The sequence below is a fragment of the Gracilinanus agilis genome, chromosome 4, assembly GCF_016433145.1.
Source record: "Gracilinanus agilis isolate LMUSP501 chromosome 4, AgileGrace, whole genome shotgun sequence".
Taxonomy (NCBI): Eukaryota; Metazoa; Chordata; class Mammalia; order Didelphimorphia; family Didelphidae; genus Gracilinanus; species Gracilinanus agilis.
The window spans coordinates 115,909,167-115,928,375 of record NC_058133.1 but is presented as its reverse complement, the minus strand read 5'-3'; the positions used below and the strand labels follow the sequence as shown (position 1 = coordinate 115,928,375).

Here is a 19,209-nt window from a genome sequence, read left to right as displayed (position 1 = left end):
ATATCAAATAATTTGTATAGTATTGGGATTAGTTGCTCTTTGAATGTCTGATAGAATTCACTTGTGAATCCATCAGGCCCTGGCGATTTTTTCTTAGGGAGTTCTTTGATGGCTTGTTCAATTTCTTTTTCTAATATGGGATTATTTAGGTATTCTATTTCTTCTGCTGTTAATCTAGGCAATTTATATTTTTTGTAGATATTCATCTATATCTCCTAAATTGTTATATTTGTTGCCATATAATTGGGCAAAATAGTTTTTAATGATTGCCTTAATTTCCCCTTCATTAGAGGTGAGGTCTCCCTTTTTATCTTTGATACTGTCAATTTGGTTTTCTTCTTTCCTTTTTGTCATTAGAATGACCACTACTTTGTCTATTTTATCTGTTTTTTCAAAATACCAGCTTCTAGTCTTATTTATTAATTCAGTAGTTCTTTTACTTTTCATTTTATTAATTTCTCCCTTGATTTTTAGTATTTCTAATTTAGTTTTCATCTGGGGATTTTAAATTTGCTCTCTTTCTAGTTTTTTAAGTTGCATGACCAATTCGTTAATCTCTGCCCTCCCTAATTTGTTAATATATGCACTCAAGGATATAAATTTTCCCCTGAGTACTGCCTTAGCTGTATTCCACAGATTTTGGTAGGATGTCTCATCATTGTCATTCTCTTCAGTGAAATTATTAATTGTTTCTATGGTTTGTTCTTTAACTAAATTATCTTGGAGAATCATATTATTTAATTTCCAAGTAATTTTTGATGTGCCTGTCCATGTGCCCTTACTTATTATTATTTTTATTGCATTATGATATGAAAAGCTTACATTTATTATTTCTGCTTTTTTTGCATTTGTTTGCCATGTTTCTATGCCCTGTTACATGGTCAGTCTTTGTGAATGTACCATGTGCAGCTTAAAAGAAGGTATATTTCTTTTTGTTCCTATTTATTTTTCTCCATATATCTATTAAATCTAATTTTTCTAGGACTTCATACATCTCTCTTACCTCTTTCTTATTTATTTTTTGGTTTGATTTATCTAGATCTGAAAGAGGGATATTTAGACCTCCCACTACTATGGTTTTACTATCTATTTTCTTCTTGAGATCCTGCCAGTTTCTCCTTTATGAATCTGGTTGCTATGCCATTTGGTGCATACATATTGAGCACTGTTATTTCTTCATTGTCTATACTGCCTTTTATCAGGATGTAATGACCTTCCCTGTCTTTTTTAATCATATCTATTTTTACTTTGGCTTTGTCAGAAATCATAATTGCCACTCCTGCCTTCTTTTTCTCATTTGAGGCCCAAAGGATTTTGCTCAAGCCCTTTACCTTAAACCTGTGAATGTCCACCCGCCTCATATGTGTTTCTTGTAGACAGCATATGGTAGGATTTTGGTTTCTAATACACTCTGCTATTTGCTTCCTTTTTATGGGTAAGTTCATACCATTCATTTTCAGAGTTATAATTATCAGTTGTGTATTCGCCAACATTTTGGTATCCTCTCCTAGTTCTACTTCTTCTTCTTACACTATTTCCTTTTAAACCAGTGGTTTGCTTTATACCAGTAACCCTTGTCTCCTCCCTTGATTTACTTCCCTTCCTACACCCTCCCTTATTATTCCCCTCTATTTATTTTTAAGGCCTAATGAATTCCCTCCCCCTTCTTCTCCCCTCACTTTCATTACCTCCCCACTCCCTTCCTCCCCTTGGTTTATCCCTTCTGACTTTCTCAGTAGGGTTAGATAGAGTATTATATCCCAATGGATAAAGCTACTCTTCCCTCTCAGGGTTAATTACACTGAGTGTAAGGTTTAAATATTACCTCTTAATGCTCTCTTCCTCTCCTTCTTATAATAGTATTCATCCCTTCCCCTACCCATGCCCTCTTTTTGTGTAATAGAATATTCTATTTTTTTATTCATTCAAGTTTCTTTTGGTGTCCTCTACTATTCACCTCCCTCTTTCCCACCCCCATATCATCTTGGACCATTTAGTACTCCAACCTCTCCCTATGAATAATTCTTCTAATTACTATAATAATGAATACTATAATAGTGAATAGAGTTCCTTACAGAGGATTATACATAACATTTCTTCACATAGGAATACAAATAATTAGATCATACTGAAGCCCTTAAAGAGGCAAATTTAAAAAGTACGAGTTTTCTTTCTTTCCCCTCTGGTTCTTATTTACCTTTTCATGTTTCTCTTTGTTTTTGTGGTTGGATATCGAACTTTCCATTTAGTCCTGGTGTTTTCCTTGCAAATACTTGGAAATCTTCTATCTTGTTGAATGCTCAAACTTTCCCCTGGAAGTATATGGTTAGTTTTGATGGGTAGATGATCCTTGGTTGTAGACCCAGTTCTCTTGTCTTTCTGAATATCATATTCCAAGCCTTGCGGTCTTTTACTGTGGAGGCTGCCAGATCCTGTGTGATCCTGATTGTTGCTCCTTGATATCTGAGTTGTCTCTTTCTGGCTTCTTGAAAATTTTTTTATTTTTACTTGGAAGCTCTTGAATTTGGCTATTATATTCCTGTGGGTTGTCTTTTCTGAGTCTAGTATAGAGGGTGATCTATGGAGCCTTTCAATGTCTATATTGCCCTCTTGCTGTAGAACTTCAGGGAAATTTTGCTGGATAATTCCTTTTAGTATGGAGTCCAAATTCCTATTAATGCCTGCTTTTTCAGGAAGACCAATCATTCTCAGATTGTGTCTTCTAGACCTGTTTTCTTGATCTGTCACTTTCTCATTGAGATATTTCATGTTTCCTTCTATTTTATCAGTCTTTAGACTTTGTTTTATTTGTTCTTGCTGTCTTGAGAGATCATTAGCTTCTAATTGTTCAATTCTAGCCTTTAGGAACTGGTTTTCCTTTTCAATCTGGTCATTTCTGGTGTTCAATTTGCTTATCAGTTCATTTGATTTCTGAGCCTCACTTTCCAATTGCAAAATTCTGCCTTTTAAACTGTTATTTTCTTGCCAGATTTTGGTTTCCATTTTGCTTACCATTTCATTTGATTTTTGGGCATCTTTCTCCAATTTCGAGTTTCTGTCTTCTAACCTGTTAATTTCCTTTTGAGCTATTTCCCACTTCTCTCGCCAAATCTCTTCCATCTTTCTCATCATCTCAGATTTGAACTCTTCAATGGCTTGTGTCCAGTTTTCATTATTTTTGGAAGGTTTGAATATGATTACTTGTTTGTTCTCCTCTGCTGTTTACTCTTTTGTCTGGATTTTATCTTTGTAAAAGTTGTCGAGTGTTACAGATTTCTTCTTGATGATCTTTCTCTTTTGGGGTTTTTGTCTCTGGCTTGCCATTGTTAGCCCTGTGCCCTCTCAGGTTTATCCTCACACTCAGGGTCTGTGCTCTTTAGGCTCCTGAGGTCTCAGGTCTAGTTGTTCTCAGGGACAAATCTCCTGGCGGTCCCCTTCGTTGTTCCTCTGCCCGTGGCTCCTTTAACAGTCTCAGCTTCCACAGTTGTGAACCCCTTCTGCACTGGGTCCCCACTCAAGGTCCCCGCCTGTGCTGAAGATCCAAATTCTTGCCTGCGCTCAGGATCCGGGTCTGGGCTTGAGTCTGTGCCCGCACTCGTGCCTGCGCTCAGGGTCTGCGTTCAAAGTCCGCGCTTGTTCTTTAGCCTCTTGGGGTCTTAAGTCTAGCTGCTCAGGAGCAGACCCTGGTGACCCCAGGTAGCTGCCACAGACTTAATGCGTGCCCCAAACTTGCTTTAACTCTTGTGCACTGACTTTGGCACTGTAGGTGGTGTGGGGTGGGGGAGGGGGTTGCTCAGCTCACATTTTACTGAGAGCTGTTTCACCCCTTTATAGCATGGAAATGCCCCGATTCCACATACCTCCAATGCTGTGCCCTGTTGTGGGGTCCCTTTGTTCCTCTGGATTTGTTTTTATGTTTTCTTGAGGAGTCCTGTATGTTTCGGTTAGGAGAGGTTAAGCAGCTGCCACCATCTTAACCAGGAAACCCACCTATGCCTTTTTGAGAAATCCTATAGGTCAGAGCTGCTTTCATTGTCCTACCTAAACTTGGCCCTTGCTTTATATCGGGCAATAAAAAGAGCCATGGCTCAGAAATCAAAGGACCAGAGATTAAATCCTACTTGCATATTTATGTGCATTTGGTTGTTCCCCCATCCCCATTCCCACCATCACAGACCATACTCCCATGTGAGTTGAGAAAGTTTTATTCTTTGTATTTATATGCTGAACACCATAGTAGGTGTTTAATAAATGGCTGTTGATTAATCAACTGACACCTATTATCTATATAATCTTGGGTAATTCACTTCCCCAGGGAATGGGGAATTTCCTCATCTATAAAATGGAGTTACTGGTCTAGAAGAATCTAGCTCTGAATCTGTGGTCCTATAATTTTTTTATTCTACATAATAACTTGGCATGAAAAGAGATTAGTAAGGCAGAGAAAAGGATAAGCTACTACTTCTGATAATAAATAATATTTATATCAACATTTGAAAATTTTATTTCTTCAGCCTAAGTAGTTGTCACCAACACAGAATGGAGCCCCTTTGTGATATGCAGAGGAAACAGTTTTCAAAAGTTACTATGACAAAAAAAATGTATCACTCTGCAGTCAACATAATAATAAGCCTCTTCACATTGAATTAGAATAACCTCAGACAATAGGTGTATATTTGGTCCAACACCATGCTTCTTCAAGGATTCTTGTTAAGACCTATCTGAATATCTGTCTCCTGGCCTCCAAGAGCATAGGTTCACTTTCACCCCGCAAAAAACCATAAAGATGTTACTTCTGAAAAAGCAAATTATAACTAGATCAGATGCAACCTCTTTCCCAAAAAAGGAAACCAAGCTGAATTTGCTACAGTTCTAAGTAAAATTTGTCAGTTTGAAAAAGTTGAAAATACCAGAACTTTCTTCTGTATTTTCAAGACATTTTATCTAGGTAGATATTTCTATCACTAAGAGAGAGTGAAAGAACTGAACATATGAATTTATAGTTTCACATATGAATTTATAGGTTTTTCAAAAACAAAAATTGTCATGACTAAAAATGAATAAATAAATCTATTGACTATATAGATTTTTGAAAATCATATTCACAACAGACATACAGCGTCCAGGGGAAGAGAGAGGACCTGTCCTATTGAACTCTGCCCTGCTCAGGCTATATCAGAAAATTTATTAAATAGTGATGATGCCTAATTCCTTCCAAACCGTTTTCCAGTTTTCCCATAAATTTTTGTCAAATGGTGCATTCTTACCCCAAGAATTAAGTGCACTAGGTACCAAGTACTTTGTTAAGTACTGGGAATACTAATACAAGCAGAAGGAACAATAGTCCTTGCCTTAAAGAGATTACATTCTGAGAAAAGAGAACACATAAAAAGGGAACTGAAAAAGGGAAAGAGAAAGAAAAACATTGTAGAGAGAACCAAGAAAGTCCAGGAGAATTGGGAGCAGCATAAAAAGGAATGAAGACATAACTGGCCTGGGTCTGGGCCTGGGCCCCCTTCTAAAAAGAGAATTTCTAGGAAGAGCCAGAGAGTCCCAAGGGTTGAGACTTCTTCAAATGTGTGAGGCCCAGACATGTAATCCATTGGACACTTTTCCAGGGTGGCAGATTTTTAAGAATTTAGGACTCACTAGCAAAGGTCATAAAGAGTAATAGGTAAAGTTATCCTCTACCAGAAAAGAGAAATTTTAACATAATTATATGCATTTTTAAAAATGTAGATATTCACAAATAATAGGAAAAAATAATTGAGGGCCATTGTGTAGCAAAAGAGCTATGAATCCAAAGAGTAGAAAACCAAGAAAAATCTTAAGACATGACTCAATCCCCAAAGGTAAGGTTGGTAAGAAATACTAATAATATACTAAAAGAGCTTTTCTTTCTCTATTTCTTTGTTTCCTTACACCTTATTTCCCTCTATGTATCTATCCTGTAATCCAGTGTCACTGTCCTCCTTACTATTCTCCACACAGGGAAGTCCATCTCCTAATTCCAGGCATTTTCTCTGGCTGTCCCTCCATTCCTGTTCTCTCCCTCCTGGTCTCAGTTTTCTAGCTTCCCTGGCTTCCTTCAAATCCCAGCTAAAATCTTAACTTCTATAGGAAGCTTATCCTCCTAAATGCTTAATGCCTTCCTTCTGGGGTTATTTCCTATTTATCTTGTATATTATTCTATTAATAGTTATTTACATGTTATGTCTCCCATTAGACTGTAGGCTCCTTTAGAGTAAGAATAGGTTGCTTTGGGTTTAGGGTTTAGGGTTTTTTGCCTTTCTTTATATCCTCAGAGCCTAGTATAGTGCATATAGTATATTCTTAATAAATGCTTGACAACTTTCTTGCAGCAAAAGAGATATTTCATTCCAGCTGTTAAATAATACATGAATAATAACAGAGGAAACAAAAGAGATGCAAAACATTCAAAGCAGAAGTTCAAAGAAAGACTTATAGACATTCATATAGTTCTTACCTTCTTTAATCCTCCAAATAAAGTATCTGTCTGCAGCTCAAACTCTTGGTCCAATTCCTTTTCATGAGCTGCAAGAAGAATAGCATCCATTAATCAGAACTCTAGCTAAAACAGGGCTGGTTCAGCTTGCCTTTGGCAAGGAGAACCTATTGTGTTATATGTATTTGTGTGTATGCATGCATACATAACCCTAAATTCTTACCTGGCCTCAAAAAATAATTTCAGTGGTACAATATAGGGGATACGTGGCTAGGCAGAAATTCACTTAAAACAGATCCAAGAGTTTTTGTGGACACCAAGCTCAACATGAGTCAACCCAAGGGGCTACTGCAATCTTAAGACTATATTCAAGGGGGCAGCTAGGTGGTTCAATGGATTGAGAGCCAGCCTTAGAGACAGGAGGTCCTGGGTTCAAATATTTCCTAGCTATATAACCCTGGGCATGTCATTTAACTCTCATTGCCTAGCCCTTTCTGCTCTTTTGCCTTGAATCCAATACACAGTATTGATCCTAATAGAGAAGGTAAGGATTTTTTTTAAAGACTATTTACAACAGAGGTATAGCATCCAGGGCAAGGGAAAGGATGGTTCCACTGAACTCTGCCCTTATTGGGTCACACCAATCAACAGTCATATGTTAAATATCTACAGTGTGCCAGCCTCAGTACCAGGTACTGGGGATAGAAACAAAAGTGAGCTTGTACATATAGATAGGTAGTTAAAGAATAAATACAAGGACTAAAAAATTATACCAGTACTAGGTCTATATCACAAAGACACCAAAGGAAAAAAATGAACAGACGTATTTGTACAAAAATATTTATACCAGCTCCTTTCATGGTGACAAAGAACTGGAAACTGAATGGAATGGAAGAACAAGTTATGGTATATGACTGTGAAGAAATGCTATTGTGCTATAAGCAAGATGGTTTCAAAAAAACCTGGGAAGACTTATATGAACTGATTCAAAATGAAAAGAGCAAAAGCAAGAGAACACTGTATGCATGATCAGTTGTGAAAGTCTGAGCAACTCAGATCAAGATAATGATCCAAGACAATTTTAAAGGTCTCATGATGAAAAATGCTCTCTACCTCCAGAGAGAACTGATGAATTTTTAGTGCAAATTGATGCACATTATTTTTCTTCTACTTTATTTTTCTTGGAATATTTTTGTGCATATATTTTCTTTTGTAATATGGATAACATGGAAATATGTTTTGCATGACTTCATATGTCTAATCAATATTAAATTTTTTGCCTTCTTAAGGTTAGGAGAGGAATGAAAGACAAGGAGAGAATTTGGAACTCAAAAAAAATTTAAATGAATGTTAAAAATTTGTCAAATGTAATACTTAGTGAACTACTTAGTAAAATAAACATATATATGTATATATACGTATATATATATATGTATATATATTTAAAAAGAATAAATACAAAATCTCAGGGCTCCTAATATTAACTCCTACTCTACCAAGAGGCATATTATGCTAATGTCAGGAATTTGGAGCAGTAAAATATTTATCAAACTATTGGAATTAATAACTTCCATTTCTATAGATATTCAGAGTTCTTTGTGGTATAGAATAGTCACTCTTATGTGGTACAGAATAGCCATTTGTCCTTTCACTTGTCTGATTCAGATATTAAAGAGTCTGGTAAACAAGTACATTTTCAGCTTGATGATTTCATCAGCTTCCTTTGGACCCCCTCCTCAACCTTCCTCCTTAGAAATTGAAAAGCTTCAATTCTTAGAATCTGAAGTATTATGATCAGTTCTGGGCATCACATTTTAGGAAGGTCATTATTAATATGAAAAGCATTCCCAGAATGGAAGACAGGATGGTAAAGGGTATCAAGGTGATTTCCTATGCCCCAGTGGCCCATTCCAGCTCCTTGCACTTTTCTGCTAGTTCATTAAGGGACTGCTGAACAAAAACCTTGAGTACATCTTAAATATCTAGGTAGTAGAGTAGATAGAGTATGTGAGCAGCAATTAGGAAAATCTGAGTTCAAATCCAGCCTAAACCTTAGTAGCTGTGTGATTGTGTAAGCAAAAAAAAATCACTGCCTCAGTTTTCTCTTCTATAAAATAGGGATAACAATAACAAATACCCCTGAAATATTGTGAGATCAGATGAAACCATATTTGTAAGCAGATTTGCAGATCTTAAAGTTCTATGTAAATGCTAGTTACTGCTATTGTTTAGAAAGAGTATGTTTTAGAGCAGGGGATATTAAATTGTGTGTGTGTGTGATGAATCCCTTTGGTCATTCTGTTGAAACTTATGGGCCCCTTCTCAGAATAATGTATTTAAATGTATAAAATAAAATACATGGAATTGTATTTTGTTGAATTATGTTGAATTATGTTGAAATACAATTATCAAAAAATTAAAAATACATTTGTAATCATAAAATATATACTTTTATTAATATAGTAAATTAGACAGTACAATATTCCTTCCACATTGTGGAGATTAGGGACATAAGGTTGTAGCTACCCCATAATCTGGGAAATTTGCATAAAAAATTTTGGCCATCCCTTCATACCAGAACAGTAGTATGAATTTTTCTTTTTCTTTTATGGGGTGTTTACAGTCCCTTATTGTAAAATTTGGGTTAATTATTTAGTCATAGATTATATGTAGGTCAAGGTTAACATTTCAAACTTTTGTGTGTCATCTTCTGGCTTCTATAAACTTTTTTTACTTATTTTATCTTTAAAAAAGAAATTTTGTATATTTGTTATATTAAAAGATAAAATATATTGACATCACACAATACTATACATATATTTCATTCTTTTCTGAGTTTCTAATCTTTTTCTGTGTCATCTACTAGCCTTCACATGTTGTCTGCAGCTTCCAAAAACACCCCCAAAATTCCCATTTCTTATGCAGACCTGCAATATATCAAAACCACGATGGGAAAAGTCACAATGTGGAAGGGATATCTGTACATTTAAAATACAGGCAAGTTAATGGTTTTTTTAAGAAATTAGCATGAAGACTGATATTGGTCTAACTTGAATAAGAACATTAAACTGTGGGATGGTCCTTCACAAGGAAAGACTCATGCAGTTGTTGAACTTCCAATCAATTTCTAACTAATGTGATATGAAAATATCCGTGATATGTACTGGTGACAAAGTCATAGGAACTGTTAAAATCATTATAGTTTGATACCCAAATTCATAATAGAAAGAAATGCTAAATTTCAGATAGAGGTTACTGAAAATAAAGACAAATTATTTTTCCCAATCCAAGTTCACAGACCTTTTAGATATCTACCAGCTTACCTTAATTCTAATTCCTAATAAGGAAATTAGCTCCAGATAATTAAGAGCTAAGTCATAGATTCAGGTCATAAACAAATTTAATGACACCTTTGTTTCTATTGTTGTTCATTTGTTCATTAACTTTGTATTAACACTAGAAGTATCTAAGGAGAACAAAGTGGGGTCTCCTCACTTCCCCTTCTCAACCAGAAGAGGGGAACCAAGAGATCTCCATTTCTGCCTCTCTGAGCTCAACCCCTCCCCAACAGTCCCATGCCTCCCCTCCATCTTTGGTGTGGTGGAGGTGAGTTATTCTCACAATAAGTAGCCATTATTGATAAAAGTCTGTATCATTCTAGTATCTCCTATTGTCTTCCTTTATGCTGGAAGGCCTTGGCTCTATTCCCAACTGCTTTCCTGTTAGTGCTGGCTCTGGCTCTGGCTTTCTCTCTGTATCTCTCTGTTTCTCTCTGTGTCTGTGTCTCTGTCTCTGTCTCTGCCTCTGTCTCTCCGTCTTTCTGTCTCTGTATCTATCTCTGTCTCTCTCTGTGTCTCTGTCTCTCTCTGTCTGTCTCTCTCTCTCTGTCCCTGTGTCTGTCTGCTATCTGTCTGTCTGTCTCTCTCACTCTCCCTATATCAAAAGATAACATGATCTGAGATAAGCAAAAACTCAAAATCTCCAAAGAGTCCAGACCATTCCAACAACCTGCAGAGAAGAAGATCCAAAATGCCAGAAGGCTATTATATTCACATTCCCATATCTCAGGGAACTTTAACTACAAAGAGGATAGCCATCTCTATAAAGGAATGTGTCCCTGAGCTCACAAAAAATGTTTCCCAGACCTCAGCCAAGGCCACAAGAGGAGGCCACCATCACTATGCAGTCTATAATAAATTTGAAGTCAGTAATATGGGTGAGTCAGATTCTGCCCATGTCTTTTTTTTTCCTCTCTTCTTCTCTGATTATAATACCCAAAGATTTCCAAGCACACATTTGGGAAAGGAGACAACAAATGACACTTTGTTCTTCACTATTACCTCTGGCTTGAAATTCAAGGAACTCATAAAAAATGACTGAAATATTACTGACCACATGTCAAAGACAGAATTTTTCTTGTGTATGTATAGGCATTCTGGGAAGCCATTTAGTCTGCTTCTGCTTCCCACAAACTGACTATATATACCAGGGGTCGGCAACCTTTTTGGCGATGAGAGCCATAAACACCACATTTTTTAAAATGTAATTTCGTGAGAGCCGTACAGTGCTCACAGTGCGGCTCCTGTAACAGCGCCTGAAAAAAAATTGACTTTATGGATCCTGTAGAAAGAGCCATATCTAGCCCTCAAAAGAGCCAGATATGGCTCAAGAGCCATACGTTGCTGACCCCTGATATATACCAAAGCAAGATGTAGGCTTCTCAGAAAAGTCTGTGTAGAACCATGCGTTTCTAGCCTCTAAGGCCTTAGTTAGATATAACAAATCTAACTAAGATACACAGCTCTCATTCCTAAGGTGCAGTCTGTGACATTTCAAAATCAACTGCATTTAAAGAAAATCAGATGCCAAATGGTGAGGAAAGTGCTTCCCACAAACACATTTGAACACTTACCACAAACTAAATTCACTGTACAAGAAGCAATTGAAGTATCTGGGAACAATTATTCTAGAGAAGAAAAGGGGGAGGAGTGTTAGATGGCTCTCTTGAAATATCTGAAGGGTATCTATGTGCAAAAAAAAAAAGATTAAATTGTTTTGTTTGGCCTCAGAAGGTAGAAACAGGGATGATGGGAGTAGAAGTTGGCAAAGTGGCAAAATTAGCTTGATGTAAGAAAAATTATCCTAATAATTAAAGCTACCCAAAATTGGAATGAACTTTCTCAGAAGGCAGTGGGCAGGGGACAACTAGGTGGATCAGTGGATAAAAGGCCACACCTAGAGACAGGAGGTTCTAAGTTCAAATCTGGCCTTGGATATGTCCTAGCTGTGTGACCCTGGGCAAGTCACTTAACCCCCACTGCCTAGCCCTTATCACTCTTCTGCCTTGGAACCAATATACGGTATTGCTTCTAAGACGGAAGGTAAATGTTTAAAACAAAAAAGGTAGTGGGCAAGTTCCCTCTCACTGGAGGATTTCAGGCAAATGTAGGAAAACCATTCTTCAGGTATGTTGTACAGGGAATTCTTGTGCAGGGATGTGCTGAACTAGATGCCCCCGGACTCTGATAGGACTCCTCAAGGAAATTTGCTACAGAGAGTAGAAGGTAAAACTAAACCCATCCTTTAAATTACAAAACTAAAGGAAATCTAGTTTCCAGGCTCCTACTGACACAATGCATAAAATTTAACATTAAAACAGTTCCCATTCTCTTTATCATCACTCCACCAATACAAAATGAAGTCCACTGAGCTTTTAAACTAAAATATTCAAATAATTAATTTGTTTCCCCTAATCTGGGAAAAAGTATCATTGTAGTCTCAAATTACTGGTTCATAGAATTAAGCATCAGACCTTAAAAGTCATCTTGGTCCAATACTGTTTTACAGACAAAAAATTGAGGTTCAAGGAATATAAGTAGCTTATCTAAGAGCATACAGATAGTAGCAGAACAAGACTCCAAATTCAGGTCTTCCTATTGTGATAGTTGCCAGTATTTCCTTCCTCTAAAATAGTGATGGGCAAACTACACCCTGCAGGCCAGATGCCACCCCCTGTAATGTTCTATCCAGCTGTGCAACATTATTCCTAATCTGACAAATACAATGAATAGGATACAATACAATGGAACTTCGAAAGAGTTGCCTTAGAAACAGACTGACAGATGAGCATTTCCTGTCCTTTGGCCCCCTCTTTAAAAAGTTTGCCCACCACTGCTCTAAAACATGACCACATGACTAACCTTAATGAAACATCATGGCATTTTTTATACAAATATGTCCATTGGTTCCCTATTGCTTCTTAAATAAAGTCTAAATCTAACATTCAACTCTACAATGTAGTGCCTAAGCCACCTGTCCACTTTTATTTCCCATTATATCCACCCATTTCACTCAGCCAAACTGGAAAATGTCCCCGTTTGCCAATATACCTTGGACTTATTACTCATATCATTACTCATATCATTCTCTTCACCCAAAATAACCTTAATTATGCCTATCTCTACTGTTGAAAATTTTTCTTTAAGGCATATCTCAAAGTCACTTCCTCAATGAAACTTTCTTTTTCCATTCACTCCAGTTGGAAATTCTCTCTCCATTCTCTAAACTCTTACAATTCTGCATTTTTTCTCTCTTGTTGAATAGTCTGGTATAATTGTTATTCTTACAAATATATTGTCTTTAATACAAAAATGTGATCTCCTTAAGGAAGAAACTGTGTTGTTGATTTCTTGTTCCTCACATTCAATACTCCACCTACCAGTTCTGTGAATTTCCACTGGCATCCTCCAAGTCTAAAATGAACTTTCTTGAATTCCAACTCTAAGCTTCTCCAGTTTCCTTCAAGATTCAACTCAAATACCACCTTTTGCAAAAGACTTTTCCCAAAACCCCACAAGCACACACACATTATTTACCATTCCTTGTACTGGGTTTTTTTCCCCACTGAGATAACCTTCCATTTATACAGCTTGTTTGAATGTAGTTTTTTGCATCTTGTCTCCTCCATTAGAATATAAGCTCCTTGATGGCAGAGATCATGTTTTAGCTTTCTTTGTATTCCCTGACCTCATACAATACCCAGCACACATTAAGTGTTTAATGTAGCTACTATACCAACAATGCATTAGTGTCCCTGTTTTTCTCTATACCCTACACCATTTGTCATTTTTCTTTCATGTCATGTTAGCCAATTTGAGAGTTCTGAGATGACATCTTAGAGTTGTTTTAATGTGCACTTCTCTAATCAGTTACTGCATTTTTTCATGTAATTATGGATGGATAGTTTTGGTTCGTTCTTCTGAAAACTGTCCATTCATATCCTTTGACCATTTATTAATTGGGGAAATATTTCTTGGATAAATAAAAAAGCATTTACTAAGTGTTTACTATATACAAAGCACTGTGTTAAGTATTGGAGATATAAATAGAAAAATGAGACAGTACCTCCTCTCAACATGCTCACTTTCTAATGAGGAAGACAACACATATCAAAGATTTCAGCTGCTCTCAAATGGAAAGTTCCCATGGTGCTTAGGGTTCAATGGCAAAGAAAATGGTGACTATCTTAAAATGACATTTTACTTCTAAAAACCTTGACAATGCCAAGGACTTTGGTGGCAAGAATTTTCTTTTCTGCATCTTGTGTAGATGTGGCTGGAGCACCTGCAGGAGCTATTGTTAGATTGCATCTCCATAGGAATTGGTTCCTAGGATGATGACTACAGGGACTAGAAGTCTTGCTATTCCCTGAGGCTCCTGGGCTCAGAGTTCTGGGATGGCTCCATCAGGGTCTGAAGGAAAAAGTGATCAAAATGGCAGTAATGGTGGTCTTAACTGCCTGGAATACTCTGCTGTTTCAGCCCAAATGGCTTTCTTTCCCCATAGGGTAGCAGTTAGTAGAGCTGGACACCCCCTTCAGGAGTTGCTTCCCCAGATACATTTAGGAAGAGCTGTTGTGAGAGCATTCTGGAAGCAAGACCACTGATATGGATGGTACTGCCATTCACAAGGCTTTTGTATCCAATGCCTGTTGGTGACAGTTGATTAGGAGCTGTTGCAGGTAGTGTTCCTTCTCCACAATTAATGAATGAATGAACAAATGAGTGAAAGAATGAATGAATGAATGAATGAATGAATGAATGAATGAATACCTAGCATGGAAGAGTATCAGAATAAGGGTGGAAAGGGATACTTGAGATGATAAAGTTAGACTCCTTTCCAGCATCTGAATCATCAGGCTTCTTTAAAGCTTTATGAATCCCTCAAATATGAGGCACACCTATACCCGAACAAAAGAGCAAAGGCACATTCCAAAACCAAGAAGAATTAATGTTTGGATAATTTCTAACTTTGCTTCCCCTCAAGGAGTAAAGGTTAACACCCAGCTAAACTGGCTCCAATGGGATTACTCAGGAATATTATGTCATTTACTCAGGTAAAACTCTTATTCTTCCATGGAAGATAGAGGGTGGTTCAGGAGACATTTCCATTGAGAGGTACAAAATATATCTTCCCACATATACTCTTGAACCAGCTTCTTTCTTAAGGATGAAGATCTATTAATATATCAAAATGTGAAACCCAGATGTCTGGGCTCCAGGTACTCCAAAAAAAAGAGGTATTTGGTGATAGCAGGAGCCAAAGTCTTTAGAACCCCACTGAAAGACAAAACAATAATAAAATATTTCATGAAAAGAATAAAAATCTCTGCCTCAAAGAGCTTCTCCTTCCAGATCTTATCATTTCCCCCCCTCCAGGATCATAGAATTTAGAGCCAGATGAGGCTTAGAGATCATCTAATTCAAGTTGGGGTGTGCTAGAGTCAGCTGAACCAGCTCACAACAGCCACTTATTAAATTTCCACTATGAACACTTTGAAAGTTGGCAAATGTTATAAATCAAGGCTTGATTTATTATTTTGCTGATTGTCTAGAGTTAAAGTGAGAGAGAAAATGTTCATGCAGATTAAGCTTAAAAGTGTGTCATGAGGATTTCCTACAAGCCAGTTATTAAATTGGAGTAAACCTCTTTCTCTCTCTTAAAAAAACAAAGTTAACATATTTTGTCACTTATTTGATAAATCTGGTGAAATCTATGGAATCCTTTTCAGAATCATATTTTAATGGCCAGAAGGCAACAAGGTGGCATAGTGGATAGAGCACTGTGACTGGAGTAAAAAAAAAAATTCAAATCCAGCTTTAGACACTTAGTTGTTTGACCCTAAGAAAAATGAACTGTTTGCCTCAGTTTCTTCAGCTGTAAAATGGGAATAATAATGGCACCTACATCCCAGGATTGTTGCAAAGGTCAAATGAGGTAATAATTGTAAAATGCTTAGCAGAGTGGCACATAAGTTTTTGATCATTTTGTTTTCCTTTTTTCTTTCCTAAATGCATAAAAAATATGCAAATTTACAAAGAAAAGTTATATTTAATTATACTAAAGTATACTTATCAAAATTATATTAAATTTTTATTTTAAAACAATTATCAAAGTATGAAACTGTTATCTAGCATTTATATAGCACTTTAAGGTTTGCAATATGCTGTACAAATATCTCATTTTTTCCTCATGAAAACCTTGGGAGGAGATGCTATAATTCCCATTTTTCTGACAAGGAAACTAAGGCAAATAGTGACTAAGTGACTTGCCCAAGGCTACACAAGATAGAAGGTATCCCAGATGCCAAGTTAAGAACTAGTCCCTGAACTAGTCCCACCTCCTAATTTTACAGAGGAGTAGATTGAAGCGCAAGGGGAAAAGTAACAAGTAGCAGAGCCAAGATTAGAAACCAAATCTTGTGATTCCGCAACCAGTGCTCTCCATTGACTGCACCATACTGCCTGTCCTTGATGCAGCATTCACTGTGTTCTATAGTCCCTGTACCCAGCTATGTCCAGTTAATACAAGATTGTGTTGGTGACCACCATTAGACACAGAGTGCAAATGTTTTTAGTTTTAAAACCTACTAAGCTTCAATTCATACCTGGGTCTATAGTATGAATGATTTTGGTTTAGGAAAGTTGAAAGACCAGATTTGCCTGAACTATTATGGGAAGAATGCTTATAAATTACCACAGTCTATTCTAGTTCAGCATATTCTGGGGGCATATTGTGATGCTACCAATCCCACTCCTCCCCCAAAATATATACCCATCAAAGAACCAAGAGAACCATTGACCCTGTAAAGGAAACAACTGACATCATAAAGAAAAACAACTTGGAAAGATAAAAGAACGCTGATCAATGCCACAATCAACCACAACTCCTTAACACCAATAATAAAGCATATTATATTCACCTCTTAGTAGAAAGATGAACTCAAGAGGCATAAAGAGATTTTGAAGATGGCCAATGTATAGATCTGTTTTGCCTGACTACAGTTATTTTTTTACAAGAGGAGTTTTCCCTAAATTTTTTTAAAAGAAAGTTATTAATGTATTTTTCAATCAATGAGCATTTATTAAATTCTTATCCTGTACCAGTCATTAGAGTTTAAATTCTAATGAGGAAGACAACACTTGAATAGGTTGGGGGGAGTGGGGGAGGGAGAAAAAGAAAGTACCTCCCCAAGAGTATGGTGAAGAAATAAGTTCCAAGAGTAAGAAGTGAAGCCAAGAAAAGAATTAGAGATGTACAGAAGAAAAAACAAGGCAGCTGAGAGGGATACAAATAAGGAGAAATCTGAAACTAGGATGAAACTTTGAAACAAGCTTTGAAATTGTTTTGATTTAGTAAATACTTTAAAAAAAAAAAACATACACCATGGGGCAGCTAGGTAGTACAGTGGACAGAGCCAGTTCTAGAGTCTGGAGGACCTGGGTGCACTTGTGACCTCAGATATGTCCTAGCTATATGGCCTTGGGCAAGTCACTTAACCCCATTTGCCTGGTCCTTGACCTTCTGTCTTAGAAGTGCTACTAAAATAGAAAGTATGGGTTTAAAAAAAAGCATACACGGAAATTTTCCAATTTATTCCTACTTCTTAAAGGAATAGCAAGAATCCACAGATATCCTAGAAGGAAAATGGGAAGATCTGATTCCCCTAACCTCTAACAAGATAAAACAAGGGAAAAGCAGAAAGTCCCAGGTTAGGGACATCAAAGCCCTTGAGAGCAGGAGCTAGTAATGATAAACATTACATCAGTCAGTTAATAAGCATTTATTAAGCACCTAACTATGGATACAAAGAAAGGCAAAATATAATCACTACTCTAAAGGAGTTCAGTATTATGAGAAAAACAATATGAAAACAACTATGTACAAATGAGATACATACAGGATAAACTGAGTATTTGGTAAAGGGGTAAGGTGGGCACTAGTATTAAAGGAGATTACAAAATGCTTCTTATTGAAGATAGGATTTTCATTGGGATTTGAAGGAAGCAGGGAAACCAGGAGATAGAGATAAGGAAAAAAAATTAAAGCCATAGGGAATAATCAGTGAAAATGACCAGTTGAGATATGGAGCTTCTTGTTTGAGGAATAACAAGGAGGACATTATCACTGGATTGCTGAAAATATTGGAGTAAACTGTAAGAAGACTGGAAAGGCAGGAGAGGGCCAACTTATGAAAGGTTTTGAACACACGCAAAAAGGGGGGGGATTATATTTTATAGTGGAAGTAATAGGGAGCTACTGGAGTTTATTGAATAGAGAGAGAACACGATCAGACCTATGCTTCAGTAAGATTACTTCAGTAGCTGATTGAGTAGGAGATAGACTGGAGTGGGAAGAGATATGAGGCAAAAAAATCAGCCAGCAGGCTATTGCATAGTCCAAGCACGAAGGGATGAATGCTTATAAAATGGTGGTGGTAGTGTCAGAGGGGAGAAGGAAGCATACAGAAGAAATGTTAAGAATGTAAAACTGATTAAAACTTGACAACAGATTGGTTATGGGGATAAGAAAAAGTGAGAATTCAAGTGTGAAACCTAGGTTGAAATTCAAGGTAACTGGGAAGAAAAGAGTAAGAAGAAAGAAAAAGTGGAAGATTCAAGTATAGATAGCATTTCATGTTTAACTATAAAAGGAAGGAGGGGTATGAGATAATAATAGCTAGCAGGGACAAACTGATCAAGTAAAGTTTTTTTTTTTGAAGATACAAGAGACATGAGCATATTGGTAGTCAGTTGAGAAGTTAATAGACAGGGAGAAACTGAAGATAATTGAAAGCATGAAGATGATAAGAAGGAGCTATATGCTGGATAAGACTAGATGCCAAAGAGCAAACAAAGTTCCACAGTGCCCAAACCAGGATAGCCTAGGGCCATGTGTCTTCAGATGGCAAACATTTTTCCTGAGTTACTTGAGACTCAGGGAAAGATCAATCAAGGCTAACCATTGCACCCAGAAATGAAAAAGAGAACATGACCTGGCCCTGGCACAGCTACCTCCAAAAAGGAACAGAAGCTGGAAGGATAAATCACCCCAAATACCAACCAGTATAAAAAAATTATCACATGTCAAATTCTATAACTGCAAGCAGAGACTCAATGGAAGGAGGGGTTTTCCACAAAGATTACATGATAAAGAAATATTAAGTAAAGCAAGAGATTAAAATACAATAAAAGTATTTGAGGAAAGAATTAGAAAGAGAAAAGGCATCTTGGAAGAGAAAATGTCTTATGCATGAAATAGAAGCCCTGAACACTGTAATAGATTGAACAGAAATCAATCATTTGAAGCTGAAAAATCCAGGATTGATATCCCATCCCTGACATTTGATAAGTATGAGACAATCACTTCCCTAAGCCTCAGGCAACATCAAAAGACAGATCTAT

At 36.8% G+C, this 19,209-nt stretch overlaps 1 protein-coding gene across 3 annotated transcripts in view; it reads right to left on the bottom strand.

Annotated features, from left to right (window-relative positions):
* Positions 1 to 19,209, bottom strand: part of HHAT (hedgehog acyltransferase) — a 601,381-nt gene that overhangs the window by 552,917 nt on the left and 29,255 nt on the right. For all 3 annotated transcript variants that reach the window (XM_044672463.1, XM_044672465.1, XM_044672466.1), the window contains exon 2: positions 6,488 to 6,555. In XM_044672463.1, the coding sequence (XP_044528398.1) occupies positions 6,488 to 6,555 (68 nt within the window). The remainder of the gene's footprint in view (positions 1 to 6,487; positions 6,556 to 19,209) is intronic.